The sequence below is a fragment of the Patella vulgata genome, chromosome 8, assembly GCF_932274485.2.
Source record: "Patella vulgata chromosome 8, xgPatVulg1.2, whole genome shotgun sequence".
NCBI classification, from domain to species: Eukaryota; Metazoa; Mollusca; class Gastropoda; family Patellidae; genus Patella; species Patella vulgata.
The window spans coordinates 8,412,823-8,433,794 of NC_065886.2; the positions used below are offsets into that span (position 1 = coordinate 8,412,823).

General features: G+C 37.5%; 2 protein-coding genes across 2 annotated transcripts in view; one reads left to right on the top strand and one right to left on the bottom strand.

The window, feature by feature from the left end:
- Nucleotides 1-373: 373 nt before the first annotated feature.
- LOC126830957 (zinc finger protein 816) overlaps nucleotides 374-20,972 on the bottom strand; it is a 402,542-nt gene continuing 381,943 nt past the window's right edge. Inside the window, exon 3 of the transcript XR_008788963.1 lies at nucleotides 374-421. The gene's annotated coding sequence lies outside the window, so the exon portion shown is untranslated. The remainder of the gene's footprint in view (nucleotides 422-20,972) is intronic.
- On the top strand, nucleotides 7,390-11,510 carry LOC126830978 (scavenger receptor cysteine-rich domain superfamily protein). The gene is made up of 4 exons (XM_050561579.1): nucleotides 7,390-7,686; nucleotides 8,580-8,918; nucleotides 10,094-10,402; nucleotides 11,103-11,510. The coding sequence occupies exons 2-4, from the start codon at nucleotides 8,618-8,620 to the stop codon at nucleotides 11,417-11,419; spliced, it is 927 nt and encodes a 308-aa protein (XP_050417536.1). The 5' UTR covers nucleotides 7,390-7,686; nucleotides 8,580-8,617; the 3' UTR covers nucleotides 11,420-11,510.

Sequence of the window (20,972 nt, forward strand, 5' to 3'; positions counted from 1 at the left end):
GAGGAGCGATATCGTAGAAGCTATAGTTTATATATTGATATCGTAGAAGTCATAGTTTATATATTCAGACTTAATGATACATTACTTAAGATATAGATAACAGTTGAAAAACAGATATCGGTGTTTGAAGATTTAACTACAGTCTCGATTACCGAGTAAACAAAGACTTGATTATCCAATTTCGAATTAAATTATTAAGTGGCGATCGTGTTTCTGTCCATTAAAAATTACCTCACCATTAATATTATATTAAGGGAAAACAGAAACAGGGACCTACACAACCATTATTTTACTAATTATATGACAGTCATACATCTGTATAATTTGTGTTTAAAGGTCTGACAATCTGATTAAAATACAGATCTGTATTTCGTTTCGTTTTTTTATACTTTCGATGACCTCTACTACATGAAGATCTGACCTGTTGTAATGGGAGGTCGCGTCGGGGTTATACGAGCGGCTTTTGACCCTATGACGTCAGACATTGACTAATCAATCAGCGTCGATGTTTATAGTGGTTTACCCACAGCTCCGCGCAGAGCACACCAAACGAAATCTGTAATGCGCAAAATAGCTTATACATGACTCTCTTGTACTGTATTTTGTATTATTGAAAAGTGTATTCTGTATTTTAACACTATGACATTGTTATAGTACCTTGAGTAGAGCAATGGAAATTACAAATTGTAAAACTAAAATAAGTATTTTAAACTGCTGACATATGCATTTTGGACTGTGAACATTGAAATAATGATGACAACGTTACTCTTCCATAGAAAAACAACACAGCATGGAAAATCACCAAGTCTCACGGATATGCCTGAATATAAACACAACAACCATTAAGACTTCGAATTTTGAAAACTATTTTTATTTTAGCACACCAAGTCCAGCATATAATCCAGCTTTTGGGGTTTTTTTTCTTATATCCACCATTTTTTTCAAGGGACTACTTTTAGATTTGTTGTATGAAGTACCATCACAAACATCATCTGGATTCAATATTCAGGTTCTATATGGAAACTAGTAAATACAGCATCAAAATTTTCTTAAAACTGATTTTGTGTTCAGCTATTTTTGCATTGAATACACATTGTTAACATTTTGTGACTTCGTAATTGACCCTTGGAAACTTTTTGTCTGAAAGCATTATGATATCTGACAAGTAAACAAGTAAATATTTATTAAGTTTTACAGTAAAATATTTTGCAACAAATTTCATTCACTATTTATTCACACTCAACACAGCGTACAACCTATGACAGGCCTTTTGATACAGCGCGCACGTGCTAACCATTCGGACCACCCCCCCCCCCCATTGCAAATGTACTCCATAGAAAAGAATTTACCCGTCAAAAAAGTTATTATTTAGGTAACAAATTCTATATACTTATCAAATACTTATTATTCTAACATAAATGAATAATAATCTATCCACACTTTAGAAACAGCCTTCTTTATAACATATTTACCAACATTTAACAACTTGACTTGACAGTTCAGTTTTCAACAATCCCGTGAAACATGTAGGACACATTGGTATACGCCCAGATTTCACAATTTCGATCGTGGTTACTACGATAAAATGAAAACTAAAGTATTGCGAAATATATATCACGAGAACAAATACAAAACTGTTGTATTCATTGATTACGAGGGGATCGCCAAGATAGCAGTCTACTGTTGCAATAGGTCCGTATAATTTCTTTATTTTCATTTATTAATATACCGTTTTGGATTTTTAAAAGACATTTTAAATAATGTACATGTACATGATGAGATGAAATTGTGAACTTTGTATATAATGCATGAAGATAACTAATATCCATCCAGTTATTTGGTAAATATTCAGGCAAAACTCAATTCGAATTATTCGTCGTTGATCATGACTCCATACTGTACAGCTGCTCTGAGTATGGCTACTGTTGAGATTCTGGCACAAGTTAGGGTTCCGTATGTTAAGAAATCATTCCGGAAAAAGTAAAAATATTAACATACTAACATTGTATTGTGTTATATTTGTTTCAAATTGGTAATATACAGGACCGTAACTAGCTCAGAGCAACCTAGGGGACGGGAAGTGTTCTCGCCTCCCCACCTGCGCCCCCGCCCTTAAAACACGTCCCTCCGTGTATGCTGAATAAAGTAAAACGTGAGGAAAGAAATCAGACAGATCTGGGCCGTACACCGACATCTTTTTTGTTCTCAGGATTACTTCACTAGGTTTTAATTTCTTCAGCATACACGACATGGCCTGTTTTACCTTAAAACTGCTCAATAACTGGACCCATTTTCGGCTGTAAATTATTTAAAGAACATACCAAACCGTGTTATTATGTAGAACGTTAGACTAGTATTATAACCTATCGACCAAGTTTGCGCAATCTTACTTGTAACCCGATGCCGTTAGTAAATATTATGATACACTCCCAGTATTAATATGAGAACAGACAGCTAGCTTATATGATTGATTTAATGCGGAGGGCCTGACAAGGACAGCTATCTAGTCGTTCGGATGGGACGAAAAACCGAGGTCCCGTGTACACATTGGTGTGCACGTAAAAGATCCCTTGCCAGCTGGAATTCGATAAAAGAGTAGGTCGTAGTGCCGCTGTCCGGGCCAAATTACACTCATATCACACTGTATGTATGGCGTATGCCCGTCTTCATTAGCCCAGGTCCCGAGTTGACAAAGCATTCTCAGACTTAAGTTAAGAATTTACTCAACTTTCAATCACTGTTTATGAGAAATATCTTTGATTCAGAAACACAAAACTTTGCACATAGTTTCTTATTGATGTATTTGATACATTAAAACAACAAACGTTTTATAAAGGGCTATATTTTGGATAAAATAAGGGGAACAATTTTGAGTAAATTCTTAACTTAAGTCTGAGAATGCTTTATGAACTCTGGGCCTGTTCGGAGCAAAACAGTAGGACGTTAATGGCCTGGATAAGTTAATTCATGTCTACTTAATAATTTAAATAACATTTCGGGCCTAAAGATAGAACTGCAATAGGCAGATTTAGCTCTTTCATAGTGTATGTTTAGATACAAATTTAACAGCCTTCTGTCAACCGAGGCCCCGATAAAGAACCCTTGACAGTTGGAATTCGAAATAATAGACCGTAACGCCGCTGTCCGGACAAAGTTTCCATCATAGCCAGGTCGGGGCAGAACTATAGGACGTTAAGCCCTATCTCATTTTATTTGTCACAGTGTCTCTAAAAGTAGAACGTTGACTTTCAGAAGAAATAAACCCTGCTATGCACTATACTGATCCCTGGGTTAAGAGCCTCATTTGCAAGGGTCGCGATTAGTTAACTGAGAAGTCGATCTTAAATATTTCACTCCATCTGATTTCCGTTGTATCTCTGACAGATTGGGTGATTAAAACATGACTTGAAAGAGTTTTTCTAACATTCTATAGCAGTGGGTATAGCTCTAGAATGGAAGGCCTGATGCCTACCAAAGGGAAACCCATCCAGGAATTTTTGATCCTTAACACTTTGTTTAATTTTTATCGGACAAAAACTGTTGCCTCTGGATGATTCACCAACTCCATTCATATTTCCCATTTTGCGCGAAAGGCAGGGGGATAACCGGGCATAACCCCCAGAAAGGATCCCCACCAAACTTGAACTCATCCATGAACTAGTGATACTTAACACGTATTTTAAGTTTCATCGCAATCAGAAATCTAGAGGTACACAACCTTTGTATTACATACTTCAACACTATTAACGTAAAGGGTAGCGGCCATTCGACGGTAAGTTTCGATCGGACTTTCATGAACATTATGGTGTAACGGTTATATATTTGGACGGTTTTTACAATCATTAATAATTGTGACCTCTAGATGGTACCACAGACTGAAATAAGGGATTTTTCGTACTATCAGGGGCCATAATCCAAGACGTTACGGTCCGATATGGGCCAATATCGAAATGAATCGAGATCTTTTGGTTTTAAACATACATTGTAAGTTTCATCAAAATCGGATATAAATTGTGGTCTCTATAGGGTCCACAACCTTAGTAGTATTATGCATATATTTGTCCAGTTCAGCATCACAGGAAAGCACGATCGACTGTGGTGCTTTCATGGTAAGGGATTTAAAAAATAATTAAAACTTCACTTCATTGCTGAGTAATTTTACTTGCCAGAAATCGCTTAGATAGCGTCTCCGACGCCGGCCCTGGCACCACACACAACAGCTGTAAATATGCATGTACTTATTCAATCTGATTAAAACACAGATCCTATTTCGTTTCGTATTTTATAGTTCAAAATTTCGTATTACTTGTCTTTACAACACTAGGATCTGGAAGACTTGTTATCATTGACGTGTTCTGAATAGTGTGAGGTATTAGCCAATGAGACGGTCTGTTACGGCGAGCTTTAGGCGTGTTTTGCACGGAACTGTGGGTAATCCACTAGTAACACTAATGCTGATTGGTTAATCAAATGTCTGACGTCATAGGCTCACTTGCCGCGCGTATGACCTCTGACGTGACCTATCGCAACAACCGGCCAGATCTTCATGTAGTGTAGGCCATCGAAAGTAAAAAAAAACGAAACGAAATATAGATCTGTATGTTAATCAGTTTGGTACTTATTATTTAAAAATCTTTGTTTGAAGAGACGACTCCGTGATATGGAGAGAAGAGAGAGAGAGAGAGAGAGAGAGAGAGAGAGATGGGGTTTAACGTTCACTAGACACTAACTAGGTCATTTCGGGACTAACATATGGTTTAATTTTATTTCAATAATTCGCTTGCGCGTAGGGGTCTTTAGCTGTGGGACGTCATAGGTTGATGCAGACTGCTTTATCCCACTCAGAGATATAGAGTTCCTATATGTTAATAATACATTTATAGGGTCTAACATTGATAGTTTTTGAGATATTGACTGTTTTGTTCTGACTGGATCATTTTCTTGTGGGTTGTTGTAATTTTACGTACAACAGTAGCTGTATTTCCCATGCTATTAAAGAAATTGAATGAAAATTGTTTTGTGAATGATGGTATGTTAAAATTATGTGACCCGGGCCATTTGCAATATTATCATTATTCCAAATATATCTATATGTCGCAACAGATCTAATCAATGTTTGTTAATGTCGTGATTTCAAGTTAGGAGAGCTTGGCGGCTAGCCTAAGTTAAAATTGATTTTAGTTAAAATTGTTCCCAAAATGGTTTTGTGAAATGCCATTATTTTAAGTTAAGATAAACTTTTTACTTAAAAGAGTTAAATCGCTGATATTTGGGACCTAGAAATTGACACAAATGGTTGGCAACGCATATAATAATGTAATATGAATATTATTTTCGGCGAAATACGCCAGAGGTCTCAATCGAATGACAACCTCTAGCGTCTGGTTATTCCAGTCTACACTGATAGTATTTATTGTGCATGTTATCCAGATAAGAATATGAAGTCATCTTTTGACATGACTTGTGGAATATCTAGCCTCGTTCTTCGAGTCCCTTGTTAGAAATGGCACAGAAACGCATTTGTCTTAAATATTGGATGATCAGAAGCCTATCTTTTCCCGGTTAGATCGTGTTTTCAATGTCGACGATTTTGAGTGATATTGAGATAGAGACTTAGCTACTTTGAAATATTATTTTAGTCTATTTTATCTAAAAAATAATGCTTGAAATCGTTTTGTGAAACTCATCTATCTTAAGTTACGATGACATTTAATTTAAAACGATTTTAAGGACATTTAAATTTTTGTGAAGTAGGGCCCAGTATGTATCAATATATTTTATGTTTTATAATCTTATGTTATTTTCTAGCGATATTCACTAGTATGTATCGATACATTTCATGTTTTATAATATTATGTTATTTTCTACAGATATTCAACAGTATGTACAAACATGTTATATTTATAACATTCCTTCTGGTTTGCTTCATTTCACACACATTTACAGCTGATGGTGAGTTTTACACGTACATGGGTTATTTTGAATACATGTTAAAGGACAGTGTTGGTGTCGACCGTGTTAAAACTGTGTGGGAATCGTTGTCGTAGGCTTTGATATGTATCCATTTAGGTCAAAACATGTAACACGGTAGTCGGAAGAGAAATGGAAATGTTTTAGATGATGTAGACTGTATAACACGTGGTTTTCAGAAGCGTGAATAATCGCCTTTTAAAGGACGTATTGGCTTGGTCACATGGCATAAATATCAGCTATTCTGAAAGATGTCCTACTGATTAATAACTATCTCGACAGTTTCAACAGACGACAAATAATGACAGTTGGACCGAGAAGATACTTCAGTTGACAGGCTGACGCCCCCTGCGATGCTAACAACGAAAGTGTTCAAATTTTGCGGATCGTCTAGTCATGTACATATTTTGCTCGCGACTCGAAAGTTGAAAGAAAATAAATCCGAATTGTGATTTTTGACCATCAAGTACATGCAACTCCAGCATGCAAGCAGTACATAGTCTACTCTAGAAGAAAGTCTGAACACGAGAGCAATAAGCGGACGACTCTATAACACAGTCTGAACACGAAAGTACTAATTGGGTGCTGCGCAACACCTCAAGCCTCGAGGATGAGAAACAATATATCTTAAAGGCTGTTTTCTGTAGTAGAAACAAATTCATTTAACTGCAACAACTGTCCTGTAGGTTGCAAATCTTTTGACGTAGCTGAAATGAAAATTAATTGAAATGGGGTTTAGCGTCCTACTGTTCTGCTCCTACTCGAAAAATGAAGACGGACATATGCTTCACATTGTGCTATGAGGGAAATTGTGCCTGGACAGCGGCCGTATGGTCTACTTATATTTCGAATTCCAACTGTCTGGGGTTCTTTTACGTGCACGCCAATTTGGACACTGGACCCATCCGAACGACTATGCATTATCCCTAGCCAGGCCTTCCGTCCTACACCACTGGGGGAACCACGCCAGAACATCCCGATGAACTTCCACGCACAACACGGGATCTCTAGGCTATCGAGCGAAGGTCCTACTCACTGAGCCACCGTAGCTCCATGTGGCTTACCTAAGAACTGAAAGATCCCTATTAATGCCGTACTCCAGCACCCCTTACCGAGTAACGGATTTGTCTTAGATGGGCCAATCCGCTAGCGAAATTATCCATTTATTTCGCCTGTCCAACCTCGTGGGTTTTCTCCGGGGTCTCCGGTTTCCTCCCACTGCTAAAGACCCCTACGCGCAAGCGAATTATTGAAATAAAATTAAACCATATGTTAGTCCCGAAATGACCTAGTTTGTGTCGAGTGGACGTTAAACCCCATCTCTCTCTCTCTCTCTCTCTCTCTCTCTCTCTCTCTCTCTCCATTTATTTTCAGCGTTATATGTCAATTATTTACTTAACATTTTAGTCCGCTTAACAGACGGAAAGACAAAACATGACGGGGCAGTACAGGTGAAAATTGGAGGTGTCTGGAGGTATTTGTGTTCGTATATCACTACGGATGAGGAAGATTTAATCTGTCAAGAACTGGGATACATATCGGCGGGAAACCTTGTTTACAGGGTACAGACAGACAGTACATTGGGATATTGGAACACGATCTTCACTTGTGGTTCAAACGACACGGAACTATTAAAATGTAGTAATACAGGATTGTCACATTCAACCAGTTGTCCTAGCCACAGACTCAATGATGCTATTTACTGTCACGGAGAAGGTGAGGTTATGTTAAATTTGATAACAGAAAGACCCACTTGACACAAACTAGGCCATTTCGGGACTAACATGGTTAAATTTTGTGTCAATAATTCGATAGCTTGTAGGGGATTTTGTATAGGTGGGGGGGGGGGGGGGCGGGGGACCAGCAGAAAACCAAGGGGATGTACACGTGCTAAACCATTCACCCCCACAGCTGGTGTGGTTGGCGGTGTGGTTGGCGACTTTTTAGTTTTTAGTCTCGATCACTCCATTCAACCACTAAAGCCTCGATCATTATTACAAAATGGTCTCTGCTTCAATTTTTCAGCATCGACTGTGATCTATATATATATATATATATATGTGACTGTCGTTTGTCTGTCTGTCTGTCTGTTCGGGGTTGGCGGCTACACTAGGTCTGCCCCGAGTCTGAAATTTGGGGTATAGGGGTAGCTCGGACAGGGGAGTAACATAGGCCAGGTGGCGTTAGTCTACCACTTCCGGTTTCGGAGTTATACCCCCGAGCGAAGCCGGGTATCCTGCTAGTGATACTTATTTTCAATTTTAATTTTCATGGGGGGTTCTTTTACGTGCGCGACCATCGTTAACCATTGCACCACTGACAAGGGGGGGGAACGGCACTGGAAAATCCCGATAAACTTTCTCGGCCAACACTGGGATTGAACACTCACTACGTTTTTCGTCCCATCCGATCGACTAGAGGCACCACTGACATGGGGAAAATTCGGTTGGTGAATTCGGATGTCCTAGAAACAGTCTGAAAATGCATTCACTTCACACTGGGATGATTAATTTTGTTTAGCTCCATTTTAGATATTGCTGGAATCTGTATATTTTAATGAAATAATGTGCTTATGTAACTATTTGAGTTTTCTTATTTTATTGTTTCAGTGAAATTCGACGGCACATTTCGTCACTCAAGCGGTGTAATGTTGGTGTATGGTCACGACTCTGGATATGAGAAACTGTGTGGTGAGGACCTCACGAAGACAACAGCACAAGTGTTCTGTAGACAGTTGGGATTCCTATCAGGGGCTCCACATCAATCTGACTTTGTTTTAGATGACACCGGAGTCCGAAATGCGAAAATGAAGAACGTTTCTTATAATTGCATGGGTAGTGAGTCTCATCTTAGTGAATGCACAACAGTTCAAGCAAGTTCAAACTGTATGAATTCGTCGTCGGTGGCTAAAGTTTCTTGTGAGCAAGACCTGGAAGAGGCTGGTCATGGTGAGTATCGGGAATGAAATGAAATCAAATGGGGTTTAAAGCACTTCCTTTTTGCACCGACTGGCTTAATGGAGTCGGGCATAGTGTGCTATGAGGTACTACGGCCTAGTATTATTTCGAATTCCAACAGTCAGTGGGTTTTTCGTCCCATTCGAACCACTGTGGGCTGTCTCTCGCCAGACCCTCCGTCCTGTAATGTGGAACCTCGTCAGTAAAACATCGTCAGTATTCATCTACACTCATTCGACCCTCCTCCTTTTCCAAATATCCAATATAAAGAAATGAAATGAAATGGGGTTTAACGTCTTACTGTCCTGCTCCTAACTGAGCTAACGAAGCCGGGCATACGCCTAAAAGCGTGCTATGAGGGAAATTTTACCCGGACAGCGGCACTACTCTTATATCGAATTATAACTGCCAAGGGATCTTTTACGTGCACGCCAATGTGTACACGGGACCCCGGTTTTTCGTCAGACCCGAACGACTAGACAGTTGTCCTTGTCAGGCTCTCAATCCTGCATCACTGACAAGGGGGAACCACACCGAAAAATCTGGATGAACTTTCTCGGCCAATGCAGGGATCGAACACCCGACTTCCAAGCTAGCGAGCAAGCGTCTTACGCACTTAGCCACCGTGACCCCCCAATATAAAGGAAGTAAAGCCCGTTTTCCATTAACGCGTGTTCGCGTCGTTTCCACGTTACATGGAACGATGACACTGCATCTGCATTAGAATTAGAGCGAGCATCTCTATGGCGAAAACGCATACATCTAAAATGGGCTTTACGTTCGGCTTTAAATGAGTTTGTAAATAAACCAGCGTTACTTTGTTAATTCGGTTGAGCTGGAAGCCAAAAAGGGCAAGTTAGGATTTTACTCAAAAACAACTCTGAAATGCCTCATTAACTTCTAGGGATCACCCATCTCTATAGACCTAATCCTTGTATAGACATAATAAATATGAATATATACGCATTTGGTGGCCAAATTGTTTAGATCCCCTGCTTGTACGTGACAATGAGTAGGATCGACTGTCCTACCGCGTGACTTTTCTCCGGGTCCTCCGGTATCCTCTCATTCCTAAAGACCCCCTACGCACAAGCGAATTATTGAAATGAAATTACTTAGTTTGTGTCGAATGGACGTTAACCCCATTTCTCTCTCTCTCACTTTAGTTAAAAAATTGTATCTTGGATACGGTAAGGTTTGGGTTTATGACGACCAAGCTAATGAGAGGAATCTATGTGCTGATGGTTTTGATGACAATGTGGCGAAAGTGGTTTGTCGTGAACTGGGGTTTGGAGAGAATGGACGACGTCTACCCTCCACAGCGTATCCATACTATTCATTCACTGTATGGAACAAAACCTTCAGCTGTTCTGGTTCTGAGAAACGATTAAGCGACTGCAGTTCCTCTAACAGCTCAGCTTGTGAAACCCGAGAAGTGGCAGCTGTGGCTTGTGAGATCAGCACAGACTCTTCAGGTAGGAGAACTTAGACATTTCTTCACAACATGGTCACCATCGAGAACATAGTGCAAAAGGTATAACACATCTTTGGTGTCATGTGCTCTAAAAGCATACCCGGCCACGTACACGACATCTATTACTATTGATCTTTAACTGCAGCATCCCCGGATTTAGACCGATAATCTTTTATTCAAAGGTCACCAACAGGGAAAATGGTTTAATTACGACAAAATGTTACGGAATGCATAACAAAACGGAAATTTCATTTTTGATACTTTATCTGCAATAAATAATATATCAGGCGCGTGTCCAGGGGCGGGGGGGGGGCACTCCCCTCTCCCCCCCCCCCTGCCCATGCGGAGCTTATAGAGAAGAGACCCAGGAGGGGCCCTATTGGACAGCCTATAAAGGAGATACCGCTGATGACTGAGAAATGGCCTCAAATGCATGGAAATCGACTTCATATTTTCAAAAATACCACCCTCAAGGCTCCGCGCGGTCAGATACGCCGAAAAAGGGACTAAGAACCATGTTTCTGCAAACGCCCATGTATACGTAGGTTCCCTATAAAACCCACAAAATGTTGATGATATACCAGTTCCCCATTCAACTTTATTTTATTTTTCAGACGCCCATGTATACGTAGGTTCCCTATAAAACCCACAAAATGTTGATGATATACAACTTCCCCATTCAACTTTATTTTATTTTTCAGACGAAGGGGCAACAAGAATCTCTGCATCCCATCAAGTTGAAGTTTTCTACCATGGTATTTGGGGTTCTGTTTGTGGAACACACTGGAATGATAATGCGGCTAGAGTTGTTTGTGGAAATACGACTTACGCCAAGGCGGCGGTAGACGACAGCTTCACTGTGTCGCCCGTGTGGATATTTGATGTCAATTGCGCTGGTGATGAAGACAGTTTGACGTCTTGTCAGATTACTAAAGATGATTCGAATTTTAAATGTGATCAATTTAAACGCACATTGGCTTACTGTATTGATGACTGTAAGTCTAAAAATAAGATGTGACGCAATCCTTGGACGTTGACGTACAATTATTTCAAATAATGGCACGGGCAATGTGCTAAGTGTACATTATTTATACTAGTTGAAATATTGGACCCGCGTGACGTATTTCATTGAAATGCACGTGCTGGATAGTGTCTGTGGTTTAATGTGTAACGCAATATCAATATAATTAATTAAGGATACATTATGTAAGATTTAGATACAGAGAGCAGACCATTCTTGCTATAATGGTTCAAAAATAGATAATGTAAAATAAAATTATTGAAAATTTCATTCAAATTACTTTTATCACTGTTTGTAGTTTTGACAAGATGTGTGCATAATGGTAACCAGGGAACTGGTATATTCGAGGTTTAGCCTGGCTTTTTCATTTTTAAATTAAATTTTTAATTAATTAATGTCTAATTAATAATTTAGATAGTATATCAGGCCTAAAGAAAGACCTGTAATAAGCAGATTTAGCGCTTGTATAAAGTAGGGTTAATGTCTCGCCCTCGACCATTAAACTACATTTAAAATACAGACGTGAAGTCATTCTATGATTTTAGCGTACCATTATTTGAAATAATGATAATGACAACGTGCTAATCGTACATTATTTTATACTAGATGAATTATTGGACTCGCGTGACGATTTCGTTGAAATGCACGTGCCCGGATAGTTTCTATATTTGAAGCTGTTATGTCCCCTTGCAGTATTAATCTACTACTACTATCTAATTAATTGCCTATTGCAGATCTTTAGTTCTTCCTCAAATCTTATATACATGTAAATCATAAATAAGATATTTTATTTACATGTCTAGCCCATAATCAACTCTCTAGATCATCGGATGATTTTGATTTTCAACGGATTTACAAATGATTGCCAGTTAATAATTCAATTAAAAATAGCAATCCGTACTACACTGTTCTTCGAATGGAAATTACTCCGCCCGGAATGGAGTAATTTGACTGACAAATTCAATACGTTCTCTTTTCCCGTTTCATTATCTATTTGTTAACTATATTATAGAACACTGTCAGCTTTTTATCTAAATCTTACATACCGGTAATAATATTTAATGCCTCCATCTCAATCTGGGGCCGGATTCTCAAAACTAAGTTATTTTAACGATCCGTTAAACTCTAGCGGAACGTTATCTTGCTAATGTGTCTTTTGTTAACGGTCCGTTAAATTTCTGTTGCTGGAAAGTCAATTTCATTATCCGTTAGCTAACGGACTGATTAAAGTTAATCCATGAAAAGATTGTTTGTTCAATGTGCATGTATAATAACCTCATAGAAATTAGTATTAACATGAAACTGAAGATAGATGGACTGGGCAATCTGTTAACAAACTTGATTAATGATAAAAAGATAACTGTAGAATTTACTACAGAAAACACTATCCCATTGTATTTTAGAAAACAACACTGCAAAAACAACATAGCAAAAACACATATACATGTAGTTGACAAATGCGATTTCCGATACCTTCATATTTTTGCTTCAAAATGTCATGCATTTGCCATTCTATTATCGCAACACCAACAGTGTTAAATGCTATTTAAATAATTTTTTTAGCCAGTGGTGATAAATATGAATATTCTCTTGCTGGTGGTGGCTCAAACTATGGTTATGTTCAATTGACCAAGAATGGTGAAACAGGCTATGCAATAAGCTTGAAGCAAGAATCAAAGGGGAAGATAGCCGAAGCTGCGTGCAATAGCCTAGGGTTTCATGGAGGTGAACCTTATGACATGCCAGCTCTCGTGTCTAGACGTTGGTGGGACGTATCAATCAATACAGATTTTAAAGAGTTTCCACGCCTTCAACCATTAAACACACGAGCTTATTATTCAGGCAGTCAACAGAAATATATTTCTGTGTCTTGTTTCGGTGAAGGTAAGCAAAAGCACAATTCTAGTTTTATTTTATGATCGTTATATAGTACTGATGATAGTTATATAGTACTGATGATAGTTATATAATACTGATGATAGTTATATAATACTGATGATGGTTATGTAATACTGATGATAGTTATATAATACTGATGATGGTTATATAGTACTGATGATGGTTATGTAATACTGATGATAGTTATATAATACTGATGATGGTTATACAGTATTGATGATGGTTATATAATACTGATGATGGTTAAATAGTACTGATGATGGTTATGTAATACTGATGATGATTATATGATGCTGATGATAGTTATATAATACTGATGATGGTTATAAAGTACTGATGATGGTTATGTAATACTGATGATGGTTATATGATGATGATGATGGTTATATATTACTGATGATGGTTATATAATACTGATGATGGTTTTATAATACTAATGATGGTTATATAGTACTGGGGGGGTTGGATGGCTGAATGGTTAGCACGTGTGCGCACGTGTCATTGAGTCAACTGGCGTGGTTTCGAATCCCCGGTTGTACGTGACAAGGAGTAGGTCGCCTGTCCAACCTCGTGGGTTTTCTCCGGGTCCTCCGGTTTCCTCCCACTGCTAAAGACCCCTACGTGCAAGCGAATTATTGAAATAAAATTAAAAACCATATGTTAGTCCCGAAATGACATAGTTTGTGTCGAGTGGACGTTAAACCCCATTTCTCTCTCTATATATATATATAGTACTGATGGTGGTTTTATTGTATGGTGGTTATATAGTACTGATGGTGGTTTTGGTTATATAGTACTGATGATGGTTATATAGTACTGATGATAGTTATATAGTACTGATGATAGTTATATAGTACTGATGATAGTTATATAATACTGATGATGGTTATATAATACTGATGATGGTTATATAATACTGATGATGATTATATAGTATTGATGATGGTTATATAATACTGATGATGGTTATATAGTACTGATGCGGTACAGTGATTTAAAGCCATGTCAAGTTTTCTTAGTTGAGGAATGGAGGTTGGTCTAACTAGTTCGCTGTGGATCATACAACATTTTATCTCTGCAAGTCTGGGGTTCGAACTCACGAACAAGTAAGGTTTCATGTCCAACCACATGTCCTCCAGACACAACTTTGTATTGCCCATCCGTTTTTTGTTTCTTTTTCAGTGCGGCTTGCTGGAGGAACTAGTCGAAGTTCTGGCAATGTGTTGGGGTTTAAGTACAACAAATATTATGCTTATTGTGCTGATGGGTTCACCGACAGGGAACGAGACGCAGTGTGTAGAGAGTTGGGATTTGATTACCACGTAGATCTCGTCGGTCAATTTTTCTTTGATCTATCATATGTTGGATTTAACAATCTAAAATGTCCAGAGAAGGCTGAATCAACAGACAACTGTACTGCGGTTTTTACTGGGAGTGAAACTGGATGTTTATATGGAAAAGCGAGCGTATCCTGTCATGTTAATGCTGATAATGATAGTATTGATAAAAATGATAATAGTGGTAGTTATCAAGCAATTAAAGGTTTGTCAAATTTATTATTTGTCAATCAATCATACACATATAAAAATAGTTTAGGAATGCAATCCTTTCATTGACTTTGTACAAAATCTGTGCTCTGATTTTAAGACGGGTTAATTAAACATACATTATGCAAGAGCTAAACCTGCCCATTGCAGATCTTTCTTTATGCCTTAAATGTTATATAAAGTATTGATATGAAAAGAGCATAATCAACTCTGCATTCCATCTTATGTGTCCGATAGTCATTGGATTTGAATCGCCCATTAACTGCGAAAATGGATAATCGAGACATTGTTAATTTTCGTGATAGCGGTAACAATGACAATCGAGGCTACAGTGATTTTAAAATAAGGATTTCTCGGCTTAGAGTGAAGCAATTTGACTGAAATTTTCATTATATTCCCTTTACATTATCTAAGTTTTAACTATTATAGTGAGAACTACCAGCTCTTTATCTAATCTTCCATAATGTATGTTTAATTATTAAGTTGGTTGTTTTGCTGTGGTTTTTTTAGGGAGGTGGGGTGGGGGTGCGTCATTCGCATACTTTGGCAGCAATATGTCTCTCTTCAATGGTGCACTTCTTCAATACTATCTTGATTCTGCTTTACTGACCAATAATTATCTTTATTTTTCAGCTTCTGGGATTATTACTACTATCATGTGTATTATTATGGCGTGTTCTACCAGGTTTTAAAATTACAGTATGTATTTATCTTCTGTTCACTTTTATCACACGTATATTCCAAATAATGGAGTCCAAATTCAACTTGTTTTAAATGTAAAACCAAAGCTGTTTATTTTTTGTTTCCGTTTTTATTTTATTCAAATTTCTCGATTATCAAAGCATTTGAAAAGGTTTTGCGAAATGTTCTCTGTCATAGGTTTTGATTGGTATGTTGACCTGGCATCGACCAATCATAATTTGCGTATTACCCAACGTGCCTTTATATAGAAACTACTTTAGACTAAGTGGTGCAAAGAACGGTAAATTAAAGCTGAGAGAACTTGACTATAATTGTATTTCCACTTATACACGATATGCATAACATTCAAAGTCTAATGCTTCGATCCCTACATTGGCCGAGAAAGTTCATTCAGATTTTCCGGCGTGGTTTCCCCTTGTCAGTGATGCAGGATGGAGGGCCTGACAAGGACAGCTGTCTAGTCGTTGGGATGGGACAAAAAACCGAGTTCCCGTGTACACATTGGCGGGCACGTAAAAGATCCCTTGGCAGTTGGAATTCGATATAAGAGTAGGCCGTAGCGCCGCTGCCCGGGCAAAATTTCCCTCATAGCACACTGTATGGCGTATGCCCGTCTTCATTAGCCCAGACTAGGAGCAGAACAGTAGGACGTTAAACCCCATTTCATTTCATTTTCAAAGCTTAATGCACTATGCTGGTGTTTACTTCCCGTTGTGGTTTATGACTGGATGATCCACAATAAGGCCTACTTGCTGACAAGGAACTAAACAATCTGTGCTGGCGTCATAATTCGATGATAAAGTTCGGTTATTTTCTTTACTACGATTAGCTTTAATCCTTGAGTGGCATTTAGCGATTGGAGACATATCAAAACTAACACGGTAATGATACTTATCGAAACGTCGTGCTTGTGTATAATAAACCAGTGGTTGTTTTCCCATATAACCGTGTTAGTTCTGATACGATTAGATTTGCTTTACACACGTTTTGTTTTTTATATAAACAATATTTTATTTAACTTTAGGATTGTGAACCAGGCAAAGCCTATATAATATCCCTTCCCAAGATTTGAACATGTGAAGAAATAAGACAAAAGAAATGTGTACACAATTTACAATATAATACATAGTTATAACTACATTCAATCAATCAATCGAACGCACCTGTATTCAAAGTGGGCTAATAATATAAATATTACACACGTTAGATATCGACTTATCATAGATCAAATAATATATATATAGTGGTGTGTCAACAGTGGGTATTTAGTAGTGTGAGGAAATCGGGGGGATCCGGAGAAAACCCACGAGGTTGGACAGGCACCCTACTCCTTGTCATGTTCAAGTGGGCAATTGAAACCACTCAATTTTTACTTAATGACAGACCTCATGCTGCAACACGCACGCGTTAACCATTTGGCCACCTACCCCCACCCCTAATAACGGAAATAACCGGAATGTATCGATTGGTGCTGTTATTAATATACTCCATCCACATGATGCCTCAGAGGATATTTAAACAAAACGGGTAGTATCGGAATTTATCGAGGAATGCCCATTTGTAATATAGTCATTTGTTTATTGTTGTTTTCAGATAGAATGGAACCACAAATCAGAACTCGACCACGGCCAAGAAAACTTTACGCCTACAACCTATGATCTGCTTACCATTTAATCGGGAACGCCGTTAACCTCCTTCACGCTGATGTACCCCCTTCTAGCACAGTTAGTTACACACCTGCTAATTAACGACTACTGTTTAACCACTTTCTCCAACCTCGTGGGTTTTCTCCGGGTCCTCCCACTGCTAAAGACCCCTACGCCCACAACAAAATTGAAGCGTGCGTATTACATAGCGAGCCTGGGTGGTCAGCATTAACCAAAGATTGTTGTGTACATGTATATATTGTCTTGTCATATTTTCATATTTTATCATTGCTTGATATCGACTAGAGAAGCCTAGTCGAAACGTCGCTCAGTAATAAGCAGTAATTGTATTCCATAGAATTGTGACCCGTATAATATGTACTCAGGTTGATATTGTAAAATTTAATTAAGAAACTTAAGAAAACAAAATCAAATTGAACCATTTTTGGACCGATTTCCCTATTGCGGTAAGATGACGCAAAGAGACTTTAAATTATGTCTAATTTGATATATTATAATTATAAGTAGTATACGATGACGCAACGAGACTTTAAGTTATGTCTATTATATGGTATATTATAATTATAAGTAGCATACAACCAGACATAGCCATATGGCATAGAGGCAGTGGCGGCGCAAGCCGCTTGTGGTAGGCGGGGTAAAGCTGGGGCCTAAGTCCAAGGTTAAGGGTGCAAAGGCTCGAGCTTCAACAAGTAGAATAGGGGGCCTTCCCAGAAATTTTTGAAAAATTTACTTCCGGAAATGCAGCCTGGCAGTATTTCAGACACTGATCGTCGAGATAAATAGAGCTTAACTTACGACAAATCACTAGTTTATTCGACCAGAGAGGAAAGTGTCAAACGAACGGAGTGAGTGAATCAAGGTGAATGGATATTTTCGCGACGATATTTTCAGAAATAGATTGCCGGAAATGGAGCCTGGAAGTATTTCAAACACTGGTCGTCGAGATAAATAGAGCTGACCAGATACTGTCAGTTGCATCACCAGCTTATCCGAACAGAGAGGAAAGTGTCAAATGAATGGGGTGAGCGAATCAAAGCGAATCAATAGTGTTGCCGCGTTGAACCTATACCCCAAAATTTTACTGATTGGCACTCCTTTACGTATCACTACAAATTACAAAAAGTTCAAAATTCAGCAGCAAGGCTCATCACCGGAAGTAAATATGATGACCATATTACTCCTATTTTACACAAACTCCATTGGTTACCGATTATTTTTAGAATTGAATTTAAAATCCTCCTTTTAACTTTTAAATGTATAAATGATATGTCACCTTCTTATGTATCTTAACTTTTAGAAATGTACACACCGAGTCGCACTCTGCGCTCTTCATCTGATCAACAAGATTTTTATCTTTTGGAGATCGATCTTTTACCGGCCAGATACCCAAATTATGGAATTCTTTACCTTTTATCATAAGATGCTGCACAAATGTATTCTCTTTTAAGTCACTTCTTAAAAAAATTTGTTTAAGAAAGCCTTTAACTTATAATTCTTTTAAAACCTATTTGTGATATGAGATTTGATTCTACGCTACCATGTTATGTTTTACTTCTATAGTTGTATTTAGTTTTCCTAGATATATATTTCATTGTTATTACATGTTTTATTAAATTGTATTGTACAGCGCATCTGAACACGTTTTGTGGAAGATAGCGCTCTATAAATGTTAATAATAATAAAACGCACTTTTTAAGTGGTTCACGTGTCATTGTTTATATAGAGAATCTTCTACGAGTCATTTTTGATATCAAAAAATATCAACACAAGTTGATAAAGTGACAAAAACGAGGCTCTGACGAGTTGTTTTTACTTTATCAACGAGTGTTGATATTTTTTGATATCAAAAAAGACGAGTAGAAAATTTTATTTATCACCCAATCTTTTCTTACGGGCACAAATAAATAAATATAATTCTTTGCTATAGACTTCACTTTTACTGAACCTGATCACATTACGGAGTAGTGATAAATCATTTTTTGATAGCAATTCAACCACTGCAAAGTCCTTTATATTGACCCGGTGTTTCCATCAAAGTCAATTAAATAAAAATAATTCATTTTTATTAAAAAAAAAAAGGAGATACTTTTAATAAAAAATGTACTGTTCTTTGAAAATACAAAAAAGTAGTTCCTTTTTAACTGACCAATCAAATTTAAATTCAGTAGATTATGAAATTTATCACACAAGTGATATCTACTGTAGAATTTATTATTGGGTGATAAAATAGGTTTACAACAGTATGGGTTGGGCAAGAAATCGCTCGGACTCTACTCTAAATTATTGGGGGGGGGTGGGTGGTCAAACTGAGGACAAAGCTGATTTGGCGCCGCCACCGCATAGACGTCACTCGTATCATAAGAACACTTAAATGGTAACTTTACTTTCTTTTAAATCATCCTTACTTTATTGTAAAATGTGTTATGTAAATACTTCGCCCCGCCGCCACTAATTCTTTTAACCTGAACGGGTAAAATGTACATCTGACTATATATATTATATTTGTATCAATGCATATTATATATTATTTAATAAATTCTACTTAAAAACCACCCTGACTTTACTAACCTGGAAGGCTGGAGATCGATTACGGTGTTGGCCGAGAAATTCATCGGCGTATAAAGTCATGGATACTTCTTGTCGGTGGTGCAGGACGAATGGTCTGGCAAGGAACGGTGTCAAGTCGTTTGGATGGTACGAAAAATCGATTTGGCCTGCACGTAATAAAATTATTGATAGTTGGGGTCAAAATAAGAGAAGGTCACTATCCGGGAAAACTTTCCTCCTTTATTGTATGGTGACGTATTGTATGCAAGGTTGATTTCCGCTCATGTCGTCATAATACGCTCGTATTCCGGTTCGATGGATTCCGAGAAATGTTTTTGGAGAAATGTTTTTGGAGAAATGTTATTGAAGAAATGTTTTGCAAGATTTGTATTTGGCGATTTGTGTTTAGAAATTTGTTGTTCCAGATTTGTTTTTCGTTGTATTTCTCCGATGAAATGTGAATGTAGATTTTTTTTTTCGATTTACTAAAATAAATTTTATCCTTATATTAAAATAAAATTAAATTAAACAAAAATATATTTTACAAATCTGATATTACAAATGTCTGATTTGTAAATCAAATATTTATTTTGAACATACAAATGTTAATTTTAGTGCACAAATGTCGAAATACGACAACAAATGAAGAAATAAAAATTAAAGACTATGAATTAAGAAATAAGGACTAAGAACACTGAATAATGAGCTGTTTGGTTTTCCATATATATCGACATAAAATAACTCGGTGTATTTACTTAGATCAGTAAGGTCTGGCAAGGAACGGTGTCAAGTCGTTTGGATGGTACGAAAAATCGATTTGGCCTGCACGTAATAAAATTATTGATAGTTGGGGTCAAAATAAGAGAAGGTCACTATCCGGGAAAACTTTCCTCCTTTATTGTATGGTGACGTATTGTATGCAAGGTTGATTTCCGCTCATGTCGTCATAATACGCTCGTATTCCGGTTCGATGGATTCCGAGAAATGTTTTTGGAGAAATGTTATTGAAGAAATGTTTTGCAAGATTTGTATTTGGCGATTTGTGTTTAGAAATTTGTTGTTCCAGATTTGTTTTTCGTTGTATTTCTCCGATGAAATGTGAATGTAGATTTTTTTTTCGATTTACTAAAATAAATTTTATCCTTATATTAAAATAAAATTAAATTAAACAAAAATATATTTTAC